This window comes from Poecile atricapillus, chromosome 12, assembly GCF_030490865.1.
Source record: "Poecile atricapillus isolate bPoeAtr1 chromosome 12, bPoeAtr1.hap1, whole genome shotgun sequence".
In the NCBI taxonomy this organism is placed as follows: Eukaryota; Metazoa; Chordata; class Aves; order Passeriformes; family Paridae; genus Poecile; species Poecile atricapillus.
Genome location: NC_081260.1, coordinates 11321816 through 11342064, shown reverse-complemented (window position 1 = coordinate 11342064; position 20249 = coordinate 11321816). Strand labels below are relative to the sequence as shown.

General features: G+C 40.6%; 1 protein-coding gene across 4 annotated transcripts in view; it reads right to left on the bottom strand.

Moving 5' to 3' along the window:
• Window positions 1-4917: 4917 nt before the first annotated feature.
• The window catches only part of KIAA1210 (KIAA1210 ortholog), a 54001-nt gene continuing 38669 nt past the window's right edge, over window positions 4918-20249 (bottom strand). For all 4 annotated transcript variants that reach the window (XM_058848192.1, XM_058848194.1, XM_058848191.1 and 1 more), the window contains exons 4-12: window positions 19175-19304; window positions 16663-16821; window positions 16023-16088; window positions 14363-14575; window positions 13777-13870; window positions 11425-13020; window positions 10512-10660; window positions 9938-10037; window positions 4918-7131 (exon numbers count right to left, since the gene is read on the bottom strand). In XM_058848192.1, coding sequence (XP_058704175.1) covers window positions 6959-7131; window positions 9938-10037; window positions 10512-10660; window positions 11425-13020; window positions 13777-13870; window positions 14363-14575; window positions 16023-16088; window positions 16663-16821; window positions 19175-19304 — 2680 coding nt within the window. In that variant the 3' untranslated portion in view covers window positions 4918-6958. The remainder of the gene's footprint in view (window positions 7132-9937; window positions 10038-10511; window positions 10661-11424; window positions 13021-13776; window positions 13871-14362; window positions 14576-16022; window positions 16089-16662; window positions 16822-19174; window positions 19305-20249) is intronic.

Below are 20249 nucleotides of genomic sequence, written 5' to 3'. Positions count from 1 at the left end.
ATAAACGCCAGGGCTTTGCCACAGGGAGCTGAGCCACCGATCCCGCAGGGAAGTGCTGAGCCCGGCCGGAGACTGCAGCAGCCAGAGCAGGGATGGGGCTGGACACTGCAGCCAATCCTTCATCCCACTGCTCCCCAGCCAGGCCTCAGGCTGCTGAGCAGGGCACAGAAGCTCTGCCACACCCTGAGTCTCCACAGAGGGTCCAGGATCCCAGCATTCCATCCAGCTCCTCCTGCTGTCTTTAGCCTTTGAGAGATGCAGACTGCCCTTTCAGAGAGTGCTGTGCTCTAAAAATGAATCAGAGCTGCGTGTCTGTACACTCTCACTTTTGAGCTACTGCCTTCAAAGGTGAAACCCATAAGAAAAGGATGGAATAAGATATAAACCAACCTAAACAAATTACATTCACTCGATTCCTGTCAGTTCCAGGGGCTTTGGTGAAGTTGCAAAGGAGACTGTTGCTGGATGCAGACTGAGCACACTGGGCACATCAGTGCACCATAAAGACACCTGCACTGCAGGAAACCCACTGAGCCAGACTGATCAAACATGCCATGGAACACACCTGGCTGGGTAAGGACTGGCCACAGCTCTCTCAAGAGAGCCCCTAAACTCTGCACATACACTTCTGCTGTATGACAGGATGGAGCTGATGTCTGAATGCAAAGCCAAGCATGCAGGGTGCCCCAGGCAGGGATGCAAACACACATGGAGCTGCATGGAGCTGCATGGAGCTGCATGGAGCTGCATGGAGCTGCATGGAGCTGCATGGAGCAGCATGGAGCTGCATGGAGCAGCTACTCCTCACTGGGGTTTACAGGACTCTCAGGGGTGACTTATCAAATGTGGCTTTAGAGAAGATACATTTGCTTAGAACTTCTGACCACTTCAGAAACCATTTTGGAGTGCACATAAGTGAAGACCTTCATGCCCAGCAAGTCTAAAGCAACCACATGTCCTAGAGGCATTAGACTGAGCACAGCCCCAGAACCTCACCAGCCTGGTTATCAGCCTTGGATTCCCAGGAGTAACTGGTAAGACCCAACTTTTCCCCCATCCAAGTATGGTTGGACCCTAGATTGCAACATTACACTTTGTCACATCAGCCCATGCCATACCAATCCCTGAGTTTTATAATTTGAATTTGTATTACATGGTTTGCTATTAAAGAAGTAATGCAATTCTCTGAAAGCTTTTGTTCCACTTTGCTTAAATCTCTTAAAAGGGGCCTAATCCAATTTGCAGTGTGCCCAGTGAAGAGGAGGACAAGACCTGCAATCTACCTTTGGACAGGCCCCACAGGGTCAGTCAAGCCTCAGCCCACAATGAACCATGATAGAGTACTTTGCAGAATTTGGGCTTTAGTAGCAAGCCATGCTCTGAAATTATTATATAAATAGCAAATAAGAATTGATATTGATTCTTGTAGCATTTTACATGCAATTATTTTGTGATTATTCTACCACAATATGTAGTACATCTCACAGCCACAGCCCTTATTTTATAAACAATGCAAAATAAGAAGACAGTTATTTTTTCACAGGGATCATAACACTAAGGATGCTTATGTAATAAATCGTTCTGTCAAAGTGGAAGAAAAACCCCCACAAAATGAGGTTCTGTTCTTATTTCTTTTCATGTGATTACAGATGAGGTCACCCATTTTGGGCAGAACTCCCTTTATAAATTAAATGCTGCAAAACATATATTTATTCTTCCTCTTTGAAATATATATGACTCAGGATTCAAACTGAGTAAACGCCTCTTGTGCTTAAAACACAGCTCTAGTTTAATGTAGATATATCCTAATTTGTACATCTAGCTGTGACAGAAAATGTCACTTTGTTTACTCCTGAAAAAAATGAATAAAATGTATTTCTGCAGCTCACAAAGTCCAGTGAAGTTATTTCATCCCACAGGCACAACTGGTAAATTTGCAGCTTTGGGGTGCAGGTCACCCCTGCACTGCTGCTCAGTGACTTTACCGTGCTGCTCTGTCACTTTACCCCCTTGCCCACGTCACCAGTGACGCAGACATTTAGCACAGCGAGTGTCACCCGTGAGGAGCCAACCAGCACCATCCCCTCCTGCTCTGTCAGCTCCCAGTGCTGCCAGTGACACCATTAGGGAAGGCTGCTGCATGGAATTTAAACTCTATGGAAACACAACACAGCCACAGGACTTCAACCTTTTCCCATACATTGCTGCAGTTGCCACAGTGAACTTATTGTGTAACTTGGAAGAAGTCACCTCAATGCCACAGAAATATATTCCTAAGTAATGTGGAAAGGCTCTTATTTTAAAGCAGATAATCCCACCCTTCTGTGTTGGAAAAATACTTATAAATAAAAACTAATATGGAGTTGGAATGGTATAATAGGGAAAATGCAATGAAGTATTAGCTTAACCACATAGATTTGGGTGAGTTTTGAACAAGGATTGCCAGTATTGACAGGTGTGTGATCTTGTGTTTTTCATCCAAATTCTGTAAAATAGGACTGACTACAAAACAGGTTAAGTAAAAATTTGGTTTGATCCCCCAAATGAAAAGTAAAAATGCTTAGAGAGGGAAACAATATATTCCAAGGCAGAGAGAAGAAAGGCTGGAATGAGGCTTCCAGGTACCAAACAACCTTTTCCATGTAGGTTATTTATGTCAATCAATCTCTTCCTCTGTGTTTCTATTTCTACATCATATGAAATTATATAAATTAACTACTCTGCACTTCACCCATTTCCATACCTGCTTCTTGTTTAGCTAACTTGGTTTACTGATCAGCCCAAGACTTGACAGTTAATAATCCTGTTTAGATAATCTGCCTCTAGATTCTTCTTTGAACTGCGTCTGAAAAATAAACAGCTATTAAAATAGCTTCTTTTAAAATCACTCCTAGCACAATGGGAATAAAAATAGCATCTCACATTTTCCATAGTCAATAATCTGCCCCTCAAGTCAGAGGAAGCTGCTAAACTTTGGCTCAGCTCACTCCTGAGGAGTTGCATTTTTAATGCACAGATCATACAGCAATTCCATTTAAAGTGCTGCACTGCTGTGGACTTGATCAGCAGATCACAAGAGGTTTTGATTTGCAGGGCAGTCATGGTGCTTGCCTACTTAATATGGTACAAAGCAATGAGGTCTGGTATCCCTTATGTGCAGAGAGAAATGCAGGAAAAGCCACTATTTAAAGGTCCCTTTCAGTGCCCTTCCTTGGGCTTAGACCCATCCCACTATGGAAGAGTGATTTGAATTGTAGCTTCCCACTCTAAGCCTTTCATTTCTCAAGCTGGATTTTCACTCATCATCGAGCCAGGCCCCTTCAGCTACCCAGCTGGAAACACCTGAGTAACCTCTTTGTTCTGAGCAGATGCATGGATTTGTGTTCCAAATCCAGAATTTGCAATTTATATCACCTGCCTACTTCCATAAAAGACATAAAGCCATTTTCAATGAAAACCAGAGGTTTCTGTGAACCTCTGCACCAAGAACTACCCCAGGCTGTAGCCTGTAACAAATATTGGGTGCAACACTTCCTGGCAACATAGAGGAATCAGAATTCTATACTATAGCAAGCAAATCAAGGTCAAAATCTTAAAGAGATGCTCAGATTTCCCAAGAGGTTCCACATCATCATTATGAACATTTTGGTGATGATTGATGTGACAAATTTGTCAAATCTTATAACCAAGATAAATCTCTAACAAAATTGTAGGTAGGCTAACAAACACTAGAGGAAAAGATGAAGAGAAAGGTTTGCCTTTTTTATTAGGCTGCTAAGGACATCTCTCATTACCTGTATCCTTCAGATCTATCCTCTTCCAGGAACAGTTCTAAAGGACAGAGTACCCTCACAGGCTAATATCTTTCCTGTATTGATCTGAAAAGCACTTAGGAGAGCAGGTGGCACACACTCAGGAACTGCAGCTTTTCTGAGCTGAGAATTTCTACTGTAATACTTCAAAACAAATTACATCTCTTATTTTAGACAACAGCCCTTAAAAAGACAAAATACAATACATGAGGGGGGCTCTCTCTACCCAAAGTTCTACATGAAAAGGCTGCTGTTTAGTGCTTTCCTCTCATTGTAACATTGCACATACATACACTGAAATTCTCCTCCTGCGCTGCTCAGGGATGGCACCAGCACCCTCTGCTGTCACACAGAGCCAACTCCCAGGCACAGGGAATTCAGCTTCCTGCATCCTCCACTGCAGATTCTGAGCCACAAAACCTCACAATGACACTCTGCAACGAGCTCTGCAATTCAACACAACTTATTTTCAAAAACAGTGACTGTGTCTAGAAAGGATCACCCAAAATGAGGTTATTATATTAGTTATTTTTACTCACTGAACACCTAAAAACTACACTAGGACAAGAAATCAAAACCTTGCTAATGGAGTTATCAGCTTCTGTAAATGCAACAATAAATCACTGATATTTCAACATTTATCTTATAATCCCATCTCTTAACCTCCTATGATTACATGAGACTCAGTTTGATGTTTTCTCTTCGCTGTTTGTTCTCTTAGTTGCACAAGAGACATGGAAACATTAACTGTAGAAATGCAGAATGTAAGTGAATTTCAAATACACATCACATTATTTTCTTGTGTTTTCCTTCTTTGGTAAAGCACTCCGAAAAATGTTCTAGAGCAGCTTCTTTCAATACATGCAAACAAGTATTGTCAAGGCTTCCCATGACCACAAGTGCCTGCTTTCAAACCAACCCTGCACTGGAGGAGCAAAAACTCCAGAACAACAGGAGAGCCATCAGCTCTTTCATGATGTTTTAAACTTAGACTTAGAAAAGCTCCTTAGTCTGACCAGCTGTATCAATCAATCTTAAGTCACACAAAATCACCTCAAAACAAAATCTATGCAGTTTATCTATATATAGAGTCAATATTGACCAAAGACCTATTTTTATTTCTTCCTTAATGAATGAGGACCATCCATACCTCTTCTTTTCCCAGAAATGATATCATCATCACTGGCAACATTTAATAGTAAACCAAATATGGGAATGGAATACAAAAAGGCTTCCTTCAAGACAAGGATTACAAAAACATATATACATACCAAACATAAAAGATAGGAACAATATTTAGATCAAAAGGAAACACAGGGAAAGAGAGATTATAGTATCCGTTGCAGTATTCTGGGTGAAAAGTCACAATCCACATTAACAGAATGAGAAGAGAGTTTGCTAAATATAGAAAGGCCTGTATTTCACACAGGGTCAGTAAGTTTGTGGTGGGATGACAACTGTACAAAACTTCAGGAATCAAAGTTGAGTATATTCTTTTACATTACACTCAAAAGTTTCAGAGAAATACAAATTTTTCAGTTCTCTGTACGGAAAGATATGCTTCCTAAAGCAGAGAAAAAACAAGTTACAAAATAGGCATCAATTACCAAGCCAATGTGAAACTCCTACTCTTTCTGGTGTTAGTCCAGAATAAATAGTATCTATAGATTCTGAGCCTTCCTGGGAAAGTAAGTTTTCACCTATATAAAAAAAGTCATTAATCACAGTCTAGCTCCTAGTTAATACTGTTTTCAAATTGCAAAAGCTACATATTAAACTCAGGCCAAGACTGGAAGATTAAAGTCTTGCTTGAGCTGATCTGAAACCAATTTTTTTTCTTTGCAGTTAATTCTATCAATAGATAATATTTTCCTTTAAAAATTCCGATCAACTTTCCAGCTAAAAACAGTCCACCAGCCTTCAGATTTTGCACTGACTGTAAACAAAAACTATATAAATGTGCAATGCTGCAAGAACTGGAAGAACCAGTAAGTGCCACTCTTTTAAGCCACCAACATCATTTCACAAAGATTATTTTTCAAATTACTGCATCCTTCAAGTTCAATAGCAAAACTTTTGTGAGGTTAAGTGACTGCAAGGCCAGGCCCTGAGAGAATAATTTTGCTCCAGCTGCACATTGTCAGACTGATGTTGAGTTAATGGTTAAAGACTGATGAGACAAGAAAGAAAGCAGATGCCCCTTTTATGATTAGCATTAGATACAATTGACTAAATATACATCCTTATGAACATGGAGAGTGACATTTCTTGAAAACAAGATGCCCCTTTCTAAGGAGCAAGTTCTCCCCCCAACACACTCTTTAAGAGAGACAATTGGCTGAGGAATCTCACCAAAAAATCACTATTTGCCATAATTAAAGAAAGGAAGGATTTTTTAGTAGAATGTTTAGTTTGCACAGATTTCTAAAGGTGTAACAGAAAGCAGACTGTATGCTACAGTGTGGTGGTTTTCCAGTGCATGGGAGAGAATGTGTGTGCAGCTCTGGGCCATTCCAGTGGGTATCTGTGAGCAAAGCACAAGATGAACAGCACCGAGGCTTCAAATCACACAAAAGCCAGAATCACTCCACTCACAATGAGTTTAGATCTTACAGCGATCACAAAACAGATCCATTAACAATCTGAAGTAGAGTCAGGCTGCCCATCACAGAGCACTAGAGAAAGAAGTGTGATGACATCAATGTCCATGACTCATGGTGCATTGCTGCCCAGCATTGTATCTATTTTAAAGCATAAGTTATTTCTTAGCTCAAAGCCAAACTGTACAAAAATACTGTATGGTCTTTTTAAAAGAACAAGTTTCTTTAAAAGAAACTTTAAAAACGTATTTTGCTAGAGAAATGTTTCAAAAGCCTGTCTTCTTAGTACATCACCATCAGATGTGTAAGCATATAAAAATGAATCAAATTTTCCTAGTGTTTGGTAGCAGGAAATGCTCAGCTTCCTAATACATCAGATTAAGCCCACAATGGCATTTCTTCATTATGTCTTTTACATACAACAGTCTGATCAAAAGTTTTAAGGCTCTTATTTCTCAAAAGAACAGAAATGGTCACAGTAAAGAAGGGATTAAATGGAGTTAACACAGCTATTGGCAATGCAAAGAAGGATGCTCGTGTCATTTGCTATTGTACGATCTGGGGCATTTCACTCCATGCTTTGGCTTTCTTCTTGGCCAGGGACAGCCAGGGCGGTTCAGCAGGACTGCAGGGTGTCACTGGCAGTTTAGAGGAGTGCCTTGCTTCCTTTTCAACAGCAGGAACCACAGATGCTTCCTGAGAAATTGGTCCAACTTTACCTGCCCATGAGAAGATATACATCACCAGAAGTCTAGAGAGTTAAAAACCCAATTTATGTCAATAGTATTTTCTTCTCTCAAAAGAAACTGTTTTACAGCCCAAAGTGCTTGTGATTCACCAGTAAGTCAAAGGAATTGTTAATTGGATATTGCTGGCACTCTCTGGTCCAGCTATAGCAATGGTGAGGACTAGCTATTGCAACAGGAAAATTGATACAAAACAGTGAGTAATGTGACCATAAAAAAAAACATCTCCTCAGTGCAAACAGCAAGTGTCTGAGCCCAGATAAATGAAGGAAATCTTTCAAAATGCTTCATGTGAAGCATGTGAAGACTATAGCCCCAGTTATTTGTCTAATTCATATTCTTGGTTAATTAATATCTTAATTTTTCAAACTCTTGGTTCCTAATAAAGTGCACAGCAAGGACTTCCACAGACTAATTCCGGCTCTGTGAGAGCAAGAAAATCTAGGAATAAGACTCCTGAGCATGCAGGAAAACAGAAACAAAATAGCTGCAGAATAAGGATTACCCCAGGCTTGCTGTGGAGTTAAAAGTTTATGTTTTCCAATACTGAGAAGACTTAAAGGTTTTTTTTAGTCTTCACTGCCAACACAACTATTGCTCCAGCAATATTATTAAATATTAAGTAGGAATCAAACCACTGCTTTATGTACTTTCACCTGCAAATTATGCTGGTGGGATTCTGATGGTACTAGGTGTTCCTAGAACTTTTAAACTTTTAAAACTAGAACTTTTAAAAGTTCTGGCTGGTTGGTAGTTCTTGCAGGAGGCAAACTGTATTTAAGAATACTGGAGGAAGTATTCTGTCCATTAAACAGGATGAAGCTCTACATACACAAGAAATTTTCAGAAGTATCTAAGGTGAGGTAGGAATTCAAGTGTTACTAAAATTTTGATTTTGAAAATTTATTTCCACATTTTGGGAGAGAACTATCTTCATAAGCACAACAATCCAAATAAATAACTCCTCTGGATACTAATTCTACATCCTTTCCACCAGCAGCATTTTCAACTAGACAAAGCCCTGGTTGGGCTAATGGGAACCAAATCAGAGAAGAGAAGAGTTTACATTTGGGATTCCAAATTTCCTACACGTGTTGACAGTCCTGACCATTTCCTAAACAATAGGACCTGGCTTTCTGAGCAGCAGAAAGCTTTCCTTAAACATCAGCACTAGTCAGAGCTTTTTGTGATGTTCAAGTCATGGAACACCAGAATATGCCTATAAATGCTACCTCTGGAGGAGAGGAAACAGTCACTGGATGTCAGGAAACTAGGCCAGTTCTGGGGAAGAGGTAGCACACAAAAACTTGTAATTCTGCTGTAAGACTGCAAATTCTAGTAAACGAGTAGCAGAGCAACTTGTGAAGTTCTGAATTTTGACCAAAGGCTGCTGGGCTTCCAAGGCTAGGATAATGCAATAAATAGAAATCCAGAAGTCCAGAAAACCAGCCTTTCAAAGGAAGATCTCATCTGAGCAAAAATCTTGGCCTGTTTATATTTCATCTCTCATTTTGCACCTAAAACCATAAGACAAGGCTGGCCTGTAACAGAATCCCTTTAAAAGTTATGGTATTTTAATCACACATACACAAAATTAGCTGCAACTGACATCAGAGCCTCTGTGCTGGTGCAAACATCCTGAGCCAGTCACTTACTGTAGTGAGGGAGAAAGCTAATTTTGTAGAAGCTGTGGATTCAGAAATGGTTAACAGCTCTAGAAATAACTACTACAGGGAGCAGTGCAGAGGTGCTCTCAAGTATCTCTAGTACAACAGCTCTGGGTGCTGTTGGATTACACAGGGAAAGAAAGGGGCCAGGCCTCCCTAGACAGCATCTCTTACTGTGCCAGCTACAGGAATCTGCAATGGAAAAGCCACAGGTCTGACACAGTGGTACATTTCTTATCTACTTAGGCAGTATCTGCAATCAATAGCTTTCAGCTAGAAGATGCTTTTATAGCTGAAGGATGGGCTTATCTGTATCTAGCTGGAGCGTGGCTCTGAGGTTTGGCACCACACTGAGTAAGCAGGGAGGGAGAAGCTGCAGCCCAGCAGAAGCCTTGGAAGAGGTAATGTGAGTCACCAAGTGAGTCACACTCGTCCCCTGCATCTTTAATATAGAGAAACACAGCTAAGTGCTCAGGAGAGGGGCCATCCAGCTTCTGTGTTCACCTGAGGGTGAAACTGACTCTACCTAAATTATTCTTGATACATGTTTATCTATTCAACACATCCAGCCATGGAAACTGCACACTCTCCACATGCAAGCCACGCTCTTCTGCACCTCACTGCTCTTATTGTTAGAAAGTATTTCCTAACAGCTAAGCTAAACATCCCCTGGTGCATTTTAAGTTCATGCTGGCCATAAAGACTAGTCTTGCTGTCTGCAGAAAATTTAGCTGTCTTTCCTAGACTAAACAACTCCACTCCTATCTATTTCCTGGCTGACTGGAGATCTAGAAGACCTGACCTTTTTTGCTGCTCTTTTCTGGACACTCTCCAACTTCAACTGCTATTCTTTAGTACGGATCTTGGCCAATAATAAATCACCAGACTGTTTATATGCCATTTCATGAACTGGCAGTGGAGATAAGAGTTCCTCACTTGCTTTCTCTGCTGAGTGAAAAAGCCATTATGTTGACTTATACAAAAACCACAGTCTGAACAGGCCTTATATAAAGTGTGCTGATTACAAAAATGGTGTCTCTCTTCCCCCATCACCTGCCACCCACACCACTTACTGGTGCAAACTGTAGCCAGTATGTAAAGAAAAAGAATACCTGCTGCTGCAGACACACTGGTCTTCATTTGTGTTTTCTTGTCCTGAGAGCTGGAAGGCATATTCTTCTTCAGTGTGTTCTCACTAGCACAGATCTCTTGCTGCAGCATGAGAAGAGAAGAAAAAAATGCAACTGACTGCCAGCCATGGGCACTCATAAAGCTCACCCTGGCAACCTCTCAAACCTGGCTGTGCAAATGCAGCAAAAGCCAGGCAAGGATGGTTGGGAACATCCTGTAGGAGGGAGGGAGAAGGCAGCGAGGAAGTTAATGCAACTCAAAGCAGCTACACAAATTTGCTCTGGGCAATAAGAAAGATCTGAGAAGGCTCAGGTTTGAGCAGTGCAAAGGAACATATAGGATGATCCAGCTCTGAAACTAATCCCTGTGACAGTGTAGTCACAGGCATTTGCTCACTTGCATCAGTCTCTGCGTTTTAGAGGCCAGGCCAGCAAAGCTCTCTTTGAGTAGTGCTCACAACACACGTGCCATGAAGACAATATTGAACAGTTTGCAAAAGTACCCAGGTGACCTGGGGCAGGATTCACACCCATGCAACATTACTTGGTACTCTACCTCCCCTTGATCCACTTTGGTCAAAGCTTTGTCTTCATCTTTATGTTCTTTGGCAAGAGGATGGTCCTGGAAACCCTTTTGTTTTAGCTTTGCCATGGAGACCCAAGCTGGTTCAGAGGAAGCAGTTTCCAAATATGGAGAGACTTTTTCTACAAAAAGAAGCATTTCTGAAGTAAAGAAGGGATTTAGGTCAAGTCAGCCTAAAGCTAGTGCTTCACATTTTAAATCCTTCAGCATCTATAATTCTCTTTGAACATGGAGGAGATAAAATTACCTTCCCTGATGATTTTGTCCTTGGCATTAACTGTTCTTTCTGTTTATTCTGGAGTTTTTGACCCAACTGTACTTCTGTCTAAGTCAATGGCAGATGTCCCACTGAGATCATTGTGAACTGGATTTTGCCTTTGAAACAACATCTTTCCATTGCAGATTAAATGAGTACTACAATAATGATTTTTTTCATGTAGGCAGTAAAATACAGGCTTCCTTGTCACTTTTAAAATACATTAAATTAAATCATTGTTAGGAAAAAAATAATCACACCTAATGCAACTCCTAGTTAAGGTTTGAGCAGCTACAGTCTGAATTTTTAACTACAAAACTGCAGCACCTTTTAAAAAGCTGTGTTAAAACTCCAACTATATGTACAAATACCTTGTACCAGAAATGTTTCAGAGGCATGTAAACTATTACTCTGTTGTTATTCTTGCTGGAACACACCCTTCATTAAGATAAGACAAGAATTCTCTTGATTGGCCAAACCATCAAGCCAATTAAATTATAGTGGTGATAAACTCAAAGCTGAATTTGGTTCTTAGCCAAGAGGATTTTCTTTTCTTTGTGCCACTCTGCCAAGGCCCTTTTCATGACCACTGTTTTCTACAATGTTTGGATACAAACACAGCATAAATACCTGAAGGTTTATAACCATTTTGCTTCTTTGCCACTTCTTCTGATCTTTCCTTGGCAGGATTTTTGTCTTCTAAGAGATCTGTTTTTTTAACAACAGATTTTGTGTTGCCAGGAAGGCTTGGAGGTGGCTTCCCTGTGCCCATCAATTTCTGATCCTCTCTGACTGAAGCAGAAGAAGCAATTGGAACAGCTGAGGGGATCAGCTTTGGAGGCTCTACACGGCCTTCATTCTGGTATTTCAGTAAAGATGATGTTCTTCTTAGTCTGACCCCAAATGGATTCTCAAAGTTTTGTGTTTTATGGTCAGCCCACTCCATAAAAGAATTCAAATGCAGATCTCTGTCCTTACAATCTCGATCAAATCTGTCTGTGTTGGTTTTTGTTGATTCCTGAGTAACTGCATCAAAACATGTATGTTCTTTTGTCATTCCTTCAAAGAACTCGGGTCTTATAGGGGATGTTGGAGAACTTCTGGAATAGGAATCTTCCTTTGAATTTGAACCTCCTGAGAGAGACCTTTGCCATGCTGGTGCAATGGTAAATCTGACTGGTTTAGCAGAAGCAGTCTTCAGGGGACTTTTTACATTTTCATCTGATGATTGATTGGCTTCTCCTGTTTTTCTGTGAGCAACTGTACTGCTTATCTGGTAATCCTTACTGTCAGCACCAGAAGATACATTACTCTTCACGCCACTTAAACTTGAAGAGGCAAGACAGCCAATAGAAAGCTTTTCAGAAATGTATGATGCATTGGCCTGTTGACTGCCTTGGTTACCCTTTGAAACAGGAACAATATTTTCTTTAAAACATACTTCCAATTTACTGCAAGGTACCACACAAACTGCTTCTGAGACAGGTGCAGCAGTGTCTATTTTTTTTCCTACACTGTCCTTGGGTAACCGAAATTCCATAATTTCACATGTTTCTTTGTCATTTTTTGCTACAGAACTCTTTTCAGACCTCAAAACAGCCACTGTCTTGAAGTCAGAGCAAGACTCTGAATCAGCTACTGCAACTTGTGGAGTGCTCAGTGCAGTATCTGAGACAGCACGGTTGGAATGATTCCCAGTAGTACCAAAGCAGAGTTCTTTGCCAATAAACAGTAGATCCCCCTCTTCCTGGGCTTTAATGTTTGGATCCACAGAATTCACTGAGGAACTTTGTGCAACATCTGGCAGTATGTCCATGGCCACTGTTTCCACACCACTGCTAAACAAGTCAGCTGCTGGTGTGTCTGGAGACACAACAGCTCCTCCTTCAAGTTGTTGCAGTTCTGGAAGTGCAGGTACCTCAGGACTGGTACTTTGCAGCTGTACTTTTGATTCATTAGCAGACTCATCTGCAGAACACAACACTTTTGCACTGTGGGGTTCTTCCAGGTTTACTGGAGAAGCCTCAGGCCTGAGAAGGGGTGTGGCTCCTTTATAGTGATAGTCCACACCAGGAAGGCACCCATCCTCCTGCAGCAAAGCACAGGGGTCTTCTACCCCAGGTGTGGCATCCCAAGAGTCAGGGACAGCATCAGTAGGAGTTCGTACACCTGGCATCTGCTGAAAACCACCTCCCTTTGCACAGTGTCCCACCTGGGCTGATAATCCTATATTAAACAGAGGAAAAGAGTGTGTACTTAAAGGTGACAATTCAGACACCATCTGTATGCATTCCAGATTGTGCAGTCCTTTAACAAGAATGTCCCATGTCTGGCTACTGCTAACTGATAAATAAGCCTGTTCAGAGCCTATTTAGAAATGGGCTAAGTGAGAGACTCATTAGGTTTTAGTTTGAACATACCTAATCCAGAAAATGACTGAAAGTTGCTGTCTGTTTCAGTGTACCACATTAGCTGCTGTTTAGCTGTTTCCTGTGCATACCCATAGTTGTAAGACTACTAGCCAGATTTTCCTAGACAATTCTGCATATGTGTGTCTAGAAAAGCCGTCTACAATGACAGGGAAAATTTTCTCTGGGTGAGTGGCAAAGGAGGATCCAGTAAACAGAAGCCAACCAAAGTCACCCAACACACACAACATGTAATGCCGAGGTTTAGGTTTTTCTGAGGAATTCAGTTTCACATTCATTGAGGTCCAGCCAGCTGTGTAGGGCAGGTGCTTCTCGACATGGTGCTTTCACCTCATGTGTTTTTTAATGCTGCTCTCAAAATTCATCACTTCAGCATCACTTTGCTGAATGTACTCAACTTTTTCTATCACAACAATTTAGCAGCCAGGATTGGTTTTATGTTATAGAAGCAAAAGATGCCTAGTTTGAAAGGACTTACAATTCAAACAGGTCCTGTCAGTGTTATGCAGAAGAGTTCAAGCACCCAAAGTAGCAATACCTATGTCTTCATTACCTTCCCAATCGCTTTCATGTTTGTCACTCTCAAGTAATTCTGTTGAATTTCCCTTCCTTTCTGGAGTTGCAGGAAGACATGCTTCATTTTCCAGCTGTTCCACATAAAGAAGTAAAGATGACTTAATTAAAGAATTATTCACAAAAATGTACTTTATACACATGCATTTCTATCAATACTCAAAACATAGACACAAAACCTCTGTCCTGTAATTAACCAGCACTGTGGGTAATGTACTACTCCAGTTAAGAACTAGATTTGTAAAAATAGACTTAGGCCTCTTTAAAACTGACATTTAGCTTTTTAAACACCAGAAGTGTTTTTACAGATGAAGCATAACCCACAAATTTTGGCTAAATAATAGAAACCAAAAATTGCACTTTTCTTCAGCTTCCATGGTATTGAAGTTTTCAGAGACTTTTTTGGTTGGTTGGAGGGTGCAAAAGAGGTGTTTTCCCTTCACCCAATGGAAAAAGTAAAGGAGCATGGATAGGAAAGAAAAAAGAAATGTAAATATTTAAAATAATAATTAAAAACTCACACTCATTTCCTTCTGCTCAGTGATTCTTTTCCAGAAAACACCTACCTGGAGAGGAAGCTGATGCTTGTTGGTGAAACCTTTCTGTTTCCGAGGGTTGATGGCAATCCTGTGCCTGGCTGCTGAGGTGTCCAGGCAGCCAAGGGGACTGGCAGGGATGGTAAAATCAACAGGAAGGAAGCTGCTGCCTCGTGAGATGGGAGTCCCCTGAGTGGTGGAGGATGAAGGACTGATGGGCCTGGAGGAAGCTCCAGAAGGTATCTGTAAAACAGAAATACAATGTTGTATATATTTTGCTTTACTTCTCCACATCTCTGGAACATTTCCTTTGTTAGCTCATTCCATTTCAGAAGCTTGAAATGGCTATAGTTTTGGACATAAATCCTCATTTTAAAATGCATGTCTAAAGTCATCTCTGCAGAGCAATTACTCCATTCTGTGTGTCCATCTGTGCATAACACAGAGGGAGAAATACCTGTCTGTGCTGCAGTGAGAGCCTCAGCTTGTCCCCACCCCAGCTGTTATCTGCAAACCCGTTTGCAATGTGTGCACACACCGGCAGGAGACACTGCTGCTGTTTGTAAAGCTGCCTTTTCATCCCGGTAACCTGACCCACTGCAGAAATACATTATTCAAAAGCCACAGAAGCAGCACGGATGCTTGCTCCTCATTATGTCTAAGAAAGCTGCCAAAGCCACTTTTCTCTTTCAATATTTTCAGGAAAATCCAACACTTCCCACTACATCAGAAGCACCTTCCAGAGAGTGATGTGGATCTCATCCTCATAGCAAAGCTGCTCTGGGAACCGAGCAGCAGTAACCTTAGACTGTGCTATCAAAATAAAGGATTTACAGAAATGATTGTAGAAAAGCACCTAAATGTGAAGTTTGAGTAGTTTTGCTACTGTTTTGAAATGCAGACCAAACTTTCTGGAACACTTGCAAAATGTCCCAGATGTGCCAAAGAAGCTTCATTCATAAAGCCGGGTGACACACAGCCATTGCACTATTCCTGCATTCGCAATTTAGTTTTATTTAAGCTTAGGCTGTAACACAGCATTTCAAACATGTATGCTGATGAAATGTTAAAGATCATGAAAACACCTTCCCATCTACAAAAACTGTCAAGGTACATCAAAAAATATGACCTCTTCAAATTTTTCCAATCTAGTCAAGGACAGTGTTGTTCTGAGAGCAGAACCTGCTGCTTCTCAAGGTCGTTTATCATCCAAAGAAAATTGCAAATTAAAACACACCCTTTCCTGTGGAATACCTGGCATCAGGAAAGGGTGGTCCTGCAATCATTTCCCATGATAAGAGAGATGGAGGGCATTGCTCACAAGCCACTGCTGGTGGGAAGGTGTAATTATTTGGTATGGGGGGCCTGGGACACGGAAGCAGAATTGAAGCGCATTGCCTGGTCCAATTTTTTGTGTAACTTTATAGATTCATATTGTGTCACAGAGCTGCCTCTGTGCTGTTCATACAACCCACTTACCAGTAGATTTCTGCCTGTCTTTATTTCTTATTCAAAACCCAGAGAGGTACATTTTAAGTATCATTTGCCTCACTCTGGACTCTCAGATTGTTTCCTAGGATACACCATACCCAGAACAAATTTTAAAAAACAAAATTACTGTACTGGCTCCATTTAGACTCCACATATGCCATCTCAGAGAAGTATATTATCAGGAAAAGGAGCTATTTACCTGTTCATCTTCACTGTCTGTCCCGCCTAAACTCAAAGAGCTATGACGCTGAACAGGGTTGGAGGACTGTGGGACAAAATGAGGAAGAGGGTAAGTCAAGGGAAGTATCACACTGAATTATCTTGAGCTGGGTATCCAGTGTTAATTATGAGAAAACACAAGAGGAAAAATAAAGGAAGGGTCACTGGGTCCCTGCCTTACACTGTAGGTTTAACTTCTTCATTGGCATCAAACATAAAGTAGGGGAGATTTCTTCTGCATTGAGATACACCAGGAAGGTTGACCACAGGAGGCAGTATATTTTATAAGGTTCTTTTTGGTTATTGTTTTAAAATCATCAGATTTACAAATTCTCAGAAGTTCACTGATGTCTAAAATCATGCATTTGCTAATGATAGAGGTGAGAGTCCTGGTCTACATAAAAGCATGGAAAATTGTACCCAGAAAGGGTATTTGTAGGGTCAATTTCTAGCTATACCTCAGAGTGAAAAGTCCACAATCCATCTAGGTAACTTCTTCTGGTTCTAACTGATCTGGACCATCATGTTTTGTCACAAGCAAACAAAAAGGTCTTCCCCTTCTCTAGGCAGATTTCATCTTTTCTGTACAGATGTTCACCAAGGTGACATGACAATTATACCTTGTTTGGCGAATCTGTCAGAACTTCATGAAAGGTTGAAATTTCAGGAGGACTTCTAGGTAAACCATCATCTTCAGAAACAGCACCTGCATCTTCCAGCTTTTTCCCAGTTATAACAAGAGGATGTGACCCAAGCCTGATGTTCTGCTGCAGCTGAAGCTGTGGTTGAAATATAGAATATAAACTTTCAATAGTACAATTTAAAGGAGTTGTTCTGGACGTTGTAACCCAGATGCTCCTATTAGATATGCAGAATCCTTTAGTTAACAGGAAAACTTGAAGTAGCAGACTATTTACAGAAAACAGACATTAATAAAATTTTATCCAGCTAGATTCATCAAGGACCCATCATTAAAACTGGTGTTGGTATAAACTTAAAATCAAAATCAGTTTTATTCAGTAATTTACTAAAAGAAGTCAGAAATTTCAGCATTCCAGAAAATTTACTACAGTTTAACTCCATTTAAATTAAAACTTCCAAAATTCTAGATTTAATTCTTTAGTCACATAAATTTAAATATTTAGTCACACAAAGTATTTATTGCCAGTCAGTATTCCCAATCCCATAGTCACCTTTCCCTCACAAAGCCCTTCCAAATTTAAGAGCTTGTTACAATCCTCTCCCACACAAGTACCTGAGTCACGATTTTTATACAATACCAAATCAATTTCATTTCTGGTCCACCCTAATGAATTGCTTGGTAATTTTCCCCATCATCACATCTGGGTTGTGTCTACAGTAAGAATGGTAACAGCAGCCAGGAACAACTTTGTAAAGGAGAATGGGGATTCCTTTCCAGGACTGCACAAAAGAATGCTCTGGCCCTGACCCTGAAAAATACAACAAAGTCTGCAAATTCACAATCAGCCAGATGTTCCCTCAAACTAAAATGTTCAGATCTCAGGAAACACCATTACTAAAATTCTTGGCTTAAGTCTGTCAGCTGTGGCAAAGCTGGAACAGAAGCAAGGTCTGAACACAAACTTTGTCCTTCAACTGAAAACATCTCAACAGAATATTCCCAAGATAAACATGCAGATTTATTTTTTCTGTTTCTTTGTTTATTAAATCATATTGGGTAATTTCAAGCCTAGTTTTGTGTTTTCCTGCAATCTACGCATTCATTTACACCTCTGTAAAATAAACCTAAATTGTTGCAACTCTTACTCAGAAATACTAATTTGCAATACAATTCCTACAGATCTAGCTGCCACACAGGGTAGCACAATGTCTAGAACACCAATCCCCCAGTTCAAACATCTTTCTTTTGCAACTTATGGGCAATATATTGCAATACTGTGATACATGGGCAATGTAAGTGCAAACATACAATATAAGCACTTAATGGGAAGGAAAAGACAGAAAGTCTATTTTGCTTTGGTCTCTTCACAACTGCCTGTCTTAGATTTATTAAATTTATTACATGCAAAGACATGGCATATTAGACAGCAAAGTGGTATTGGGGAAAGTGAATTTGCATTCTGTCATCTACTGGTAGAAGTTAATTTACATTGCTAAGAAAGTAACTGCTTTTATTAATGCTTGGCTTTTATTCTGATGAGAGTCAAGCTCACAAAAAAAGCCTGTCTATTATAGCTACAAAAATAATGCTGGCAGTATTACATTACCATGCAGGATGATGGATGAGGAGAGGGCACAGTGGACTGCAAACAGCATGAAAAGAGCTTTTCCCCCTCCACAATGTTCAGTAATATATGAATGTGATTTCTTCTGTTACTTCTTTGTTGTACAAAAAACAGCTTCGCCTATTTTGCAGTCTTAGAGAGGAACAAGTCCCTCTGTGCATCTTCTATTACTTAACATGTGACTCAATTGTCTTTTGCAACATGAAGCTGACACAGAGCAAAGGAAGAATTTCAATGACCTTTGGCTCCTTTATCAACCATTCGTATTCAGTCTCTGGAAAAACCTTAAACTTTTATCTGAGTGTTCCAAGCTGGGAAGTTAGTGAAATGCAATTAATATAATCAACAGTTCATAAGGGAGCTGTCAAGGAGGGTTCAGTATTGCCTTGGAAGAAGGAAATGACCCAGCAGAATGCAGTATCTTTTGCTGGCAGAGATCAAAAGAATAATTATATAAATAAAGCTGTCAGAGTATCCTGACATATCCATCATCCCACACACTTACACAGCCAATGGTACTACCATGTACAGTGAAAACATCTGAGCCAGAACTGCCAGAAAGAGTGACACAAATAATATTTAAAGAGTAACAGTGTAAGGGACACACTACAGTGTACAAGAATGGCCTTAAACCAAAAACAGTAGCTATGAAGTAAAGAATATAAATCCCATTAGAAGAGGACACACTTAACAAGGAAAGTTTCCAAGACTTCAGAGGCAGAATAGACCCAAAAGTAGCAAATTTGGCTTTGGACACTTCATTCAGCAAAATCCTAAGGCACACTGCAAAGGAATCAAGTGACAGACTTTCCTGGGAGACAGCTGACAAAAAGCAGCACTACTGATGAAGGGATGATGTTCTCACCTGCAAAGTTTTCACTCTTCCAGGTATGTTTTCCTGAGACAAGATGTCACCTGTCACATTTCCTGGTGCAGACTCAAAAATGAAGACGCTGTCATGGGACAAGGCTTTGTTTCCCATGCTACCCTTGGGCCTGGAAAGGAAGGAAGGAAGGAAGGACGAGTGATCAGTGCATTCCCCAGACCACTTCACCAGGGCAGAAGGATGATAAAGGGGCCAGAGTGGGACGCATCATGCTTAACTTCAGATTCGTGCATGTTTAAGATAGTCACTGTTTGCTTCTTTTACACTCGAAAGGGAGGAGAAGCACATTTGATCAAATGCAGAATTCCCTTTACAATGCACTCAGCATCTGCACTGAACACACAGGTCAGTCTGCAGACTAGAGAGGGAGTCCAGCATGATTAGGTCCAATGTTAGGAGTTAGGTGGATGCAAACCACCCTAAGAAAGGTCTCCAGTGCAGAAAGAGACAACATGAGTCCCCTGTCCTCCTTCAGTGGCAGTGTGCCTAGCATGAGACATTCAGGATACAATTTTTGCAGCCCAGTGTGTGTCACACCCGCCAAAGATGATGGATTGTTTTTTTCCCTTCTTGCAAATGTGGGCAGAAAATTTAACTTTGATATATTAACAAACTTGATTCAAATCCTCTCGTGTCCAGCAATAAAACCAGTTGCATTCACCTGTATCCTAAATATGATCAGATCCCAAGCATATTAAAAAATGTAGATGGGACAATGTCCATGGCTACCAATGGCCAGGTTAAAGTACCTAGGCAAGATATTCCTGAACTGTTTCTGTGCTCACTGGGTGTTCACCCAGTGAAGCAATAATGAGTTCCCATAACAGTTGAGTTGTAATTAACTGAGATTGATTGGGCTTGGGTATTAATTGATGCAGAGCAAATTTGCACTTGAGTGGCACAACAAGGAAGGCTCCAAATAATTTATTAACCAAGTTCCACCAGCATAGGCACATACTATTTGTGCATTACTTTGTCCAAAAGACAAGGATAGCCTCTACCAGGATCTCATCCTAGTCTTGAACTGGAAAATATCACAGAATATTCTCTCATT